The 12,351-nt window shown below is 31.9% G+C and overlaps 1 protein-coding gene across 1 annotated transcript in view; it reads right to left on the reverse strand.

Moving 5' to 3' along the window:
- The window catches only part of Brwd3 (bromodomain and WD repeat domain containing 3), a 121,261-nt gene that overhangs the window by 24,823 nt on the left and 84,087 nt on the right, over window positions 1-12,351 (reverse strand). The window contains exons 22-30 of the mRNA XM_077106792.1: window positions 12,101-12,177; window positions 10,225-10,393; window positions 8,968-9,081; window positions 8,184-8,291; window positions 6,535-6,659; window positions 5,213-5,295; window positions 2,276-2,387; window positions 813-874; window positions 554-709 (exon numbers count right to left, since the gene is read on the reverse strand). Of these exons, the coding sequence (XP_076962907.1) occupies window positions 554-709; window positions 813-874; window positions 2,276-2,387; window positions 5,213-5,295; window positions 6,535-6,659; window positions 8,184-8,291; window positions 8,968-9,081; window positions 10,225-10,393; window positions 12,101-12,177 (1,006 nt within the window). The remainder of the gene's footprint in view (window positions 1-553; window positions 710-812; window positions 875-2,275; window positions 2,388-5,212; window positions 5,296-6,534; window positions 6,660-8,183; window positions 8,292-8,967; window positions 9,082-10,224; window positions 10,394-12,100; window positions 12,178-12,351) is intronic.

Here is a 12,351-nt window from a genome sequence, read left to right on the forward strand (position 1 = left end):
TCATGCACAAAACACTAGTTAAACTCAGGTAAAAGAAAACAAAATTAAAGGAGCACCATGTTGAACTTTAGACTGCTAAGTCTTTTCTGGATAAAACAACAAAACTTTTTAAATGATATATTTCTGAAAACATAACTATTCATGTGGGTAAAATACATTTCACACACTATCTTTTTCAAGGAACCCCATCCAAGATCAAGTTCAGGAAATTAGCAGCTAGAGAGTCAAAATGACTCAAGAAAGGAAAAGACACTTACATGCCTGCCTTCAATATTATCTCCCAGAATACTGAAAATATTTATCAGTCATTATTTTGACCAAGCATACAAAAATGTTAATATTTGGCTGGGGATATAGCAGAGTGGAAAAGTGCTTACCTGGCATGTGTGAGGCCCTGGGTTCAATCCCCAGCACCACAAAAAAATATTAATATCAAAACTAGTGTCAGTAAGAAAATGCATTTCCTATTATAGAACTTAAAATTCTGCTCAGCTTAGCTTCCTTCAGTTGTCTTATTTATTTGTTTATTTATTTATTTTTGCATTTACCATACCCAGGGAAAGAAGGTGGTTTATGCCCTGAATAACTCTTTCACATTCCTCATCTCTGGAATGAGCCCCCCACTCTCCTTCCTGGGGTTTGTATAGCAAAGCAGTCAATTCCTCTTGGGAAACAGGAACACCAGCACCAACTTCATCTGGAAAGGCAGCTAGGTATTAAGATGAAAAATTAGAAATGATTAGTGTCTAATATCATATTATAGTAATTTTATTTTTAAAAGAATTATAATTTGACTTTAAAAGCATATTTACTTCCTTCTGGAATTGGCTCCATATCCCAGGGACTCATCTTTTCTCTCTCATTATTGTCCCAGCTATTGAAAAACAATGAGATAAAAATTAAGTTTACAAGTGTGTCCATTCATATACTAGTATAATTTGCATCACTTCTAGGAGGGTGAAATTTAGAAAAGGAAAACATACTAATCATTAAAGTTCAGCTCTGTTTAAGTAAAGAGAATAATAAACCACTGCTAGAGAAAACATGTTCCACCAAAATGAAACTTAGTGGTTAGTAAGCCTATTCCTAGTATTTTATTTATCTTTTGTTCCAAATGAGCATATATTCACTATTAAGCCAGGGAAAAGAAAGCAAATATCTTTCAGGTGAAAAGAGTTGGTGTAATGGATCACTTCTTTCAGTCTCTCTTTTTCCCTTCAGTACAAGGGTCTGAACCGGGGACTCATACGTGCTAGGTAAGTATTCTAGCACACGGGGACTCATACGTGCTAGGTAAGTATTCTAGCACTGAGCTACTTCACCAGCCATTTCTATTTTATTTTGATAAAAGGTCCCACTAGGTTGTTCAGGCTGGCCTCAACCTTGCAAATTTTCCTGCCTCAGCCTCCAATGTAGCTTAGATTATAGTTGGGCACTATGATGTCTTATTGGATCACTTCTTATTTATCCCAATATCTTAAGTATTTTAGCACTTTCAAAATTTTAATCTTTTATCTGTAATATAGTGGCTTTAAAGGCAATCCTCACAAAATGAACATTTTTTCCATCATTTTTGAGAAGCTTCATTCATTAGGAACCTTACAACTCTGGGATTTCCAGAACAATTAAACTAATATTGCAAACAAACAGTATCTCAAAATATAATGCTGTCACCTCTACCTAGAATTCATGTCATTAAATAATAGACTAAGTAGTAATATTCACTACTATACTACAGATATAACAATTACTTTAAACACTGATTTAATTTCACTATTCTCTATGGGAAAATAATTTCAATTCTTCTTTAAAGAAGAAAGACTTATGCCAGGTATAGTGGTATATGTTTATAATCCTGGCAACTTGGAAGTTTGAGGCAGGATTATTTCAGATTGGAATCCAGCCTCAGAAACAAGTCCCTGCCTGAAAAAGTAAAGGCCATGGGGGAAAGTCAAAAGGGATACAGATGTAGGTCAGTGATAGAGTGTTCATGGGTTCAATCCCCATTACCACAAAAATATAAAAAGAAGAAATACTTAAGAGAAAAGGTAAACAACAAGGGAGGTAGAAATGCTTTTAGTATTTGCTTGGTTTTAGTATGCACAGTGGCACAAATAGTTTACCATCAAATTCTTTCCAGTAGGTACTATGCTTACTTCCTTATTATGAGAGTAGTAATTCAGATAAAAATATATTATTAATGGTAGTGTTTATTTAAAGTTCATATTATACTACAGTATTATATCAGGCAAAAAAAAAATATAACTATACTTACTGAACACTGTAACACTGGAAAGAACTATCAGGATACTCTGGTTGAAAAGGTTGCTGACTCTCTACAGTCCCAAACCACCAGGCGTCATCTATTATACTGCGGAATCTATCACCTATAATGTTTAAAATTTAAAAAAGAGTGCTCTTGAAAAATATCAGCTTTGTACCCAGTGTAAATGGCTATTTTTTCTTGAACACGTAATTAGCACTATGTCTGGTATTACCAGATTTTTCAAGATGAGTTTTCCAAATAAGTGAATTTTACATTTTACCCTCTTCAAGTATTTTAATTTCCAAGTGGTAGAATTTTTCTCAAGTACATCATACATGTTTATGTCTTCATAGAAAATACTACAAACATAATTTAACTTTTATGAATATCATTATGCATACTCCTTAGTGTATGGAATGTATGTTAATGCAGTTTCTTTACCTTTTTTTTCAGTGCTAAGGCTACAGCTGTTTCTTCTTTTTTGTTTTTAGTTTTTTGCCTTTAAAAATCTCTTCATCCAGGCTAACTATATCGTATCCAAATGTTTGCATCTAGAAGTGTTTCCAATTTTGGAGTTTTTCGTATTATATAATATTTGAAAAGATGTTACTGGTTGAACATCACTAATCCAAAAACCTAAAATATGAAATGCTCTATTCATCTTAGAAAGTTTTCAATTTTGGTTCTCTATAAGGGTGGAGATAGAAGTTCACTGAATTAGACAAAGGAGAATGAAGGGAAGGGAGGGAAGATGGGAATAGAAAAGACAGTAGAATGAATGGGAGATAACTTCCCTATGTTCATATGAGTAAATGACCAGTATAACTCCACATCATGTTCCACTAGAAAAATGGGATCCTAACTAGAATAAGTTATAATCCATGTATTAAAAGGTCAAAATACATTCTACTGCCATGTATATCTAAAAAGAATAAAACAAATAAGAGAATGCTGAAAAACAGGCTACTGTAAACAAGATAAAAATTACTAATGGATGGAGTGGTATATTTGGATATGAAACAAATGTCAAATTATAACCAAAGATTTGTTGGGAATTTAAAAAAAAAAACGGAAAAAGGAAAGTTTTTGATTTTGGAGCATTTTGAATTTTCAGATAGGGGTGCTCAACCTATAGTAATATTCTGCCTTTAAATAGCTAAGGATTAAAAAACCAAACCTCTATGGAAAAAATATTCCTTATACACTGAAGAATGTAAAAACACTAATAAGCACATATTCATATGGTTTTTAGTAAGTATCAGGAACCACTGTGTAAGTGCTTTCTATATATTACATCTCTTCCTTGATTACATCAACATTATAGGTGTGCACTGATATAATTTCCCTTTTAAAGATAAAGGGAGTAAGCCATAGAGGGATTGAAAACTTGCCCAAGATCAATGAGCTAGTAAGTGACAGAGCCAGAACAAAAATATATTAAAAATACAGGCAAAATATGGAAATGTGTGAAAAATGCCAATAGTATTAAAGGCCTTATGTTCTGTATTAATAATGACAGAGCTATAAACTAATTTCTTTTAAAAATTCCCTCATACTAGTATTATATTGCTTCTTTTCATCAGAGAAAAGAAAAGAAAAAGAGAGGGCAGAAGAGTTAGGGCTAAAGAAAAGAAACAATGGTAAGAGGGAGGGAGAAAGAGGAGGAAGAGAGGAAAAAAGGAAACCTCAGTAGGCAATGGTGTTTTTAAAAGCCCATGTATAAAAATACTCCATAGGGGAATTGACAGTTCAGATTTTCTTTAATTCAGATTTGTATTATTAATAGAGTAGGTATTTGCCCAAGGTTTAGAGACTAAAGTAGTCCCCACCTATCCACAAGGGATATTCTCCAAGACCCCCAATGGATGCCCGAAATTGCAGAGATCACCAAACCCAACAAAGTGGTACACTGACGTTGTTGAGGCATTGGCTCAACAGTTCTCTAAAAGATATTCATAAATGCAGATTCTTAAGAACAGTATAGTATTTGAATATAATCTACAGAATCCTTCCATATATTTTAAATTTCTAGATTACTTACCATTCCTAATAAAATGTAAATTTTATATAAACTGCTATTATACTATATTGTTTGGTGAATAATGATAAAAAATGTACATGTTCAGTATAGATGCATTTTTAAAAAAATATTGTTGATCCATGGTTGGTTGAATTCACACACGCAGAAACAATGAATTCAGATAGCCAACTGTATTTGATTTTTTTCCCCATACATACATACCGGATAGAGTTTATTTTATAAATTAAGCTCAGTAAGAGAGTAGCAATAAGAGAATAATAATAATAATATACAGTAACAAAAATTATGTGAATGCGTTTTTCTCTTGCAAAATCTTATTATACTCACCCATCTTATGATGATGTGAGATGATAAAATGTCTGTTTACATGGTAAGATGAAATTAGGTGAATGATATATGTATTGTGACCCAGTCTTAGTTTACTATGTTAGGATTACCTGAACACAACAAGCACCATGATACGGAGAGTTCAGAACACATAGCTAAATGACTACCAGATATATAGTATAACATAGATATACTGGACAAAGGGATGATTCACATCCTTAGAGGGATGGAATATGATGGTGCATGATTTTTTATCACATAATCCAAAACAGTATGCAATTTAAACTTATGAAATTTTTTAATTTTTGGATTTTCTATTTTCTATTTTACCACCACAGGCAAATGAAAGTACAGAAAGTGAAACAACATATAAGTGGAGGGGGGGGGTTACTATACACACTACACAATATGCATAAAATCACTTAATCTGGAAAAGAAATTTTAAATGAATTTTCCTAGTTTGGCTGACAGCTTTCTTCAACTAAACATTAAACTACATTCTTTCTATTAACTAAGAGTTAAAACTTTACTTATTCTACTTTAAGCTTAATAGTTATTAGCAGCAGTTCTATACTCACCAATCTGCCAGTTCCTTTCTTTGGCTTCATTATAAAACTGATGTAGCACAAGAAAATCAATGACATCTGGCATGTCATGATACCTGTATAGAAAATAAAGCAATGGGAATCAAAATATATATAAAACTTAATAAATGTTCAAGGATATATGTTTAATTGCAACTCATCAAGAACAATTTTGCAAACATCATAATCCTTGGACATATGTTTACTTAAATTAAATCCCATCTGGCTTAATCTTTTTAGGATTGCTTTGCATAATCTTGTATTGCTTTAATAATGTAAAGGCACCAATAAAGGTTTTTAAATTTTAATACAAAATTCTTCATATTAAAAATTTTAAAAAGAACAGTGTGAATTGAAGTTTTCTCATCTCCTTAGATTTGAAATTTGACTTCAAGAAATGAGCCATTGACTATTTCTACTATTATTAAGAGAAAGAAAAGCAACTACCCTGTTTCAATAATAGGCACTTATAAAAGTTAGTCTTTGATTCCTCACAACAATCCTGAAGAAAATATTAATATATTAGCATTTTCATTTTATACAAGATTGATTAACCTGCTCATGAATCCACCTATCTAACTCTGTGTGTGTGTGTGTGTGTGTGTGTGTGTGTGTGTGTGTGTGTGTCTGTGTGAGATAAAATTCAGAAATCAATCAAGAAGGGTTGGGGATGTGGCTCAAGCAGTAATGCACATGGGGGCACTGGGTTCAATCCTCAGCACCACATAAAAGTAAAATAAAGATGTTGTGCCCACCAAAAACTAAAAAATATTTTAAAAATTCTAAAAAAAAGAAATCAACCAAAAATTAAACACTAGTGTTTATAACTCTAAGCCCTGTGGTAGTAGTGCTACAGTACTTCCTCTCTTATTAAGTCCTGTACTCTGCACAATATACAATGGGTATTGTAGTAGGGAGGGGGAACACAAAAGGAATAGATGAATTCTAGATAGAGAAGAGGGGAGGGAGGAAAAGGGAGGAGGCAGGGGATTAGCAAGGATGGTGGAATGTGATGGACATAATTATCCAGAGTACATGTATGAAGACACGAATTGAGTATCAACCTACTTTATACACAGAGATATGAAAACTTGTGGTATATATGTGTAATAAAAATTGTAATGCAAAAAAACCTAAAGTACACATATAAAGACATGAGATGGTGTGAACATACTTTAAATACAAAGATATGAAAAATTGTGCTCTATATGTGTAATAAGAATTGTAATGCATTCTGCTGTCATGTATTTAAAAGAATAAAATCAATTTAAAAAATACACACATATAAACACAGAGAACTAGAGATAGCTACTTACTTAATGGAAAAAGACTCTCCAGTCATTTTTCCTGAAATGGGGTCAAGAAATGCAAGCTTCAAGCAGCATAGTGTAGGTGGTCCAACCTCATATTTGATTCCTACAATCTTAACAAACTCTTGCTCCTATTCATGAAAATATAAATGGATTATCATTTTCAATACAAATAACTACCTAACATTCACACAATATTTCATTACTACTTGAATAATTTAAGAATTATCTGAATACTCACCATGTTAGGTATTACAAAGACTAATGTTAAAAGTAGTAAGATATGGCTCTTGACACTTAATAGAGGTTAATGATAGTTTAGGAAAGGATATTACACTAAGTAAAAACAGCAGAATCCTCTAGGAAAACATTTTAAAATTCATGTTCCTAAACCCTACTCTTACAGAATCTGATCCTATAGGTCTGAGTTACAGACCAGTAATATATTCTAAAAAGACACTCCATGGGATGATCCAACTCTGTATACATAAAATTACAACCCTAGCAGGAATAAAGTGTGTAAACATACAGGTTCATAGATGACATGTTTATATTTGAGAAGATGACTTTTTTGAATGCCTACAATATTACACTACAACAACGCTGTATATTATCAGTTACACTAAAGAGATGGCAAACTGGTTCTCAGGAGAATAGACACTTGCTTAGAACTTCAGGCTCTTATGCCACACATGCTACCTCCTTTAACTTTCTAGGATCTTGGAGTTAGGATTAGAAATAAGAAATTATATGTTTTAGTCATTACCTTAATTCTAAATTCAATTTTTACCTGATTCAAAATAGATGGTAGCTATCCCTATCTCCCAAGAGTTGACTAAATAAACCTCACTTGATATTTTATCAACTTAGAACATTAACACAACTTTTTTACAAATCTCTTAACTAAGTTTTTACTTCAGTAAATATACAGATTCTCTCTAGGATCCTTTCTGCTAAGCAACATGACATAACAATCCTTTAGTAACATGGAAGACCATGGTAAAATTTCCCTTTATTCTCCTGTTCTCCAAATCAGAAAAGCAAAATAGAACAAAATACTACAAGCCTAAATAGAAATAATGGCCCAAGTACACCTATGTCTATATGTATATATATATATAAATAAATAAGTGAACGGATATTTATTGACAGAAAATCCTTCAATATAAATAGATATATCTCATTTATTCAATGTCACATAGCTATGTGGGTATTACATCAAAAGATATTCCATAAAGCACCCCATATTTCTAAGCTTCTTGTGATTTATGATATATAATATATCCCAAAGCTTCCAGAATGTTGACAGTGTCCATAGTCAACATACTCTGTCACTCTGTTGAGTATATAGAATGTACAAAGTTGTTGATGGAGAAAATATCCACAGTAGGGTACTCTCACTTTGTTCTATGTATGGAATGGCACAGACTACAGGATCTAAATCTTGAAGGAAATTAGGTCAAATAATGAAGAAAATGTCATAAAAATTTTGGGAAACATACAACATATGACCCATCAGAGCCAGTTCTACAAGAGTGTCATGTATCAATTTATATTGGATACATGAACAGTGAAATATGAATTATACTGAGAAAAATCTTATGGGTAAAGTAACAAACTATCAACTGCATAATTTATGAATTTGAAAAACTTACCCTGAGATCCATTTTATTCCATGGCTGTTTCTGTAAATTAACACTATATATTTTTGACTTCCTTACAGCACGCACATAAGCTTCATGCCCTTGCCTAAAATAAATAAGCTAAAAGAGAAAACATAAGGTATTAAATAGCATCATCCTACTTAACAACTCCTTACTGTTTGCAGAAAACACATCATTAGAGTTTTGAAAAATCTGTACTATTCCCCATCAAAGAAAACTCAAAATGGCATCATTTGAGCATTAATTCAAAGTAGCAAAATAGCATTACATTCTACTAAGTGGTAATTAAGATAAAAATCGAGTCAATTATTTTCATGAATTCACAATCAAATCAAGTTATCTCTGTGTTCACTGAGCTTCTACTATTTTCAAGACACTATGCCAGGCCCTACAAAGAATACAAAGATACGAAGATTCAGTCACTAATCTCAAGAAATATATGATTGAATACGGCATCTAAGACAATGTGTGTAAGTATGTATGTATGTATACATATTTATATCTATATTTATCTATCTATATACATATAATTCACAATATAAATATTTTATCCAAAATAAAATTAATAATATACATATGCTAAGACTCATTAAAAATTTAGTGCTCTTGAGGATCTGAGAGAAAAAATTTTTAACAAGGAACAACCAACCCATTTTGCTGTGCAAGGTGGTACACACCTGTAATTCTAGTTACTGGGAGACTAGGATAGGAAGACTGCCTCAGTCTAGGAGTTCAAAATAACAAAGCAATATTTCCATGTATCAAAAAAAAATACCTCATCTCCCATCTGTGGAACAAATGGGGAACGTCGTGGTATAGTATCCAAGATCCACTGTGGGGCAAACCATTCTTCATTGGGTTCACCTGCCATAGAAACCAGTCCTCCTTTCTAAAATATAAATACATTTATAGCACATATATATAAAACATATAATTTATAAATACTTGAACAAATTAATAATAATATGAAACATAGCAGGGAGAGAATGTTAAAACATCAGGTTCAAAGAAACCCTGGAACACACACATTTTAAAGACTTTTCTTTAGCAATTATAATACCTTTTGTACCAATAAAAAAATCTTCATTTCAGCTAACAGATAATAAAACTATATAACATCTAAAAACTAGAAATTTTACTCTTCATATTTGTAGAGTACAACCTGAATTAAAACAATAGTAAGAAATAACTTTCACAAATAGAAGGTGATAATCAAAAAACTATGTCTACTAATGAAACAGGACATATAATGTGTAGATAATTTTTTTTAATTCAAAGAACTATGTGAATTAATTCTTTATATCATCTAAATGAAATTATAGTGGAAAAAAAGAAACCATTATTGGGATAAATTAAAACCAAAGAAATGGAAGAAGTGCCCTATACAATTAATTACACTTTTCCATTCTCTGAGTCAAAAATATATAGAAATTTATGACTGGTAACATTGAAAGAATAATACATTTACACTATACTTGCTTATTATTCAAGAACTTTGTTACATTTTAACATATAATGATCAATATTATAATGATGAAGACTCAGCCTCTATCTTTGATAACACAAAAAAGTCAAAATGAAAGGGGGTGACTCAAAATGGGGTTGGGAGGGAGATCAAGGGAGGAAAATTACCTCTAGATAGGGAATAGGGGTGGAAGGGAAAGGGAAGGAGAAGGTAAATAGCATGGATGGTGAAAGAAGACTCTCATCATTATACAAAATACACGTATGAAGATGTGAATTTGGTGTCAACATACCTTATATATAATCAGAGATATGATAAATTATTGTATAATGGTGTATTAAGAATTGTAATGCAAAATTAACAAGTAAAAAATAATAATAAATAAATTAAAATGTCAAAATGATTTACATTTTGAAATCAATATAAACTACTTTTATTTACTTGTTTTCTCAGCTATAATGTTGTTTTAAGATAAGTTAAATGTGACTGTTAAATATTCAAGTATCTAAAGATAAAACAAACCACTACAATAAAAGCAAAACCAAAACAACCCATATAGTTACAAACCTTCTTTCTAGTCTGTTTAGGTTTCTTTTGCCTTTCTTCTAATGATTTCAAATTCTCCTCCTCAGAGCTGCTGCATATTTTCCGTGTGGCCTGTCTGGTTTGTCTTTTTGGAGGTTGCAAATTTATTCCAGCATCAGCGGTCCAGTCAGAATATTCGCTTGATGAATCACTGTAAATAAACCAAAAGTATGAATATCTTAGTATAGAAAAGCAATAATTTTACCTAATATTTGAATAGTGACCACTATATTATCAAATAGAATTATAAATGATATGGCTGCACAGAAAAAAAAGTGTCAATATAAAATTCTGATCATTATCAATGTGATTTTAACGAAATGCTTCTTGGGTAAAGCATAACACTTAGTTTTCTATAACAGAATTTCAAATCCCTATCTCAACCACAATATCTTATTTAAAAGAAAGATCTACATTATTTCTAGGAATAATCAAATAGGGTTCTCTAAGGTATATAAAGAACTCAAAAAGCTAAGCACCAAAAAACAAAACAAAACAAAACAAAAAAAAACCAAATAACTCAATCAATAAATGGACCAAGGACCTGAACAGACACTTCTCAGAAGAGGATATACAATCAATCAACAAATATATGAAAAAATGTTCATCATTACTAGAAACTAGAGAAATGCAAATCAAAAACTACTCTAAGATATCATCTCACTCCAGTCAGAATGGCAGCTATTATGAAGACAAACAACAATAAATGTTGGCGAGGATGTGGGGGAAAAGGTACACTCATACATTGCTGGTAGGACTGCAAATTGGTGCAGCCAACATGGAAAGCAGTATGGAGATTCTTTGGAAATCTGGGAATGGAACCACCATTTGACCCAGCTATGCCTCTCTTGATTTTATACCCCAAAAACTTAAAAACAGCATACTACAGGGACACAGCCACATCAATGGTTATAGTAGCACAATTCACAATAGCTAAACTGTGGAGCCAACCTAGATGCCCTTCAGTGGATGAATGGAGTTAAAAAAATGTGGCACAATGGAATTTTACTCAGCATTAAAAGAGAATAAAATCATGGCATTTGCAGGTAAATGGATGGCATTGGAGAAGATAATGCTAAGTGAAGTTAGCCAATCCCAAAAAAACAAATGCCAAATGTATTCTCTGATATAAGGAGGCTGACTCATAGTGGTGTAGAGAGCGGGAGCATGGGAGGAATAGATGAATTCTAGAAAGGGCAGAGGGGTGGGAGGGAAAGGGAGGGGGCAGGGGATTAGCAAGGTTGGTGGAATGTGATGGACATCATTATCCAAAGTACATGTATGAAGACACAAAATGGTATGAATATACTTTAGATACAACCAGAGGTATGAAAAATTGTGCTGTATATATGTAATAATTGTAATGCATTCTGCTGTCATTTATTTTTTAATGTGAAATTTATATATATATATATATATATATATATATATATATATATATATATATATATATATATATTCGCCAAGATGTAGAATCTAGAATTAAAAAGGGACTTCATTTTACAAATGAAGAAATTAAAAAACCCAAAAGGACATAAAATAAAGGAAGAGCCAAGATAAAAATCACAAGTCTATTGACTTCTAATTTGGTATTCTTTCTTTATATAATATTTTGGGGCTGGGCGGGTAGCTCAGTGGTAGAGTGCATGCCTAGCACGTGTAAGGCACTAGGTTTGACCCTCAGCACCACATAAAAATAAATAAATAAATAAAATACAGGTATTGTGTCCATCTACAACCAAAAAATATTTGTGAAACATTATTTTAACTCTTGTTTTAACAAATTCCTATAAGAACATATTTTCATATTAAAAACTGCTGAATAATTTTGACTAAGTCAAAATCATTAAAAAACTACCTGGAAGAACTTTCACTTTGCCATTCAATAACAGGATCCTCTACAGAGGCATCACTCGTGCCAACAGTTTCATCTTCCTACAACAAAGAGTCAATAATTAAGATATATGGTTATTATTAGGTAGCATAATATTCATTGGCAAACTACTACCTATTATATACCACTTTTTTATTTACCCCAAAAGTATTCTAGCTAAAACAGAATTAGTTTTCTCTATATATCTACATCTCACAAGTAAGCTTCCCAGGTAT

Source organism: Callospermophilus lateralis, chromosome X (genome assembly GCF_048772815.1).
Source record: "Callospermophilus lateralis isolate mCalLat2 chromosome X, mCalLat2.hap1, whole genome shotgun sequence".
NCBI lineage: Eukaryota > Metazoa > Chordata > Mammalia > Rodentia > Sciuridae > Callospermophilus > Callospermophilus lateralis.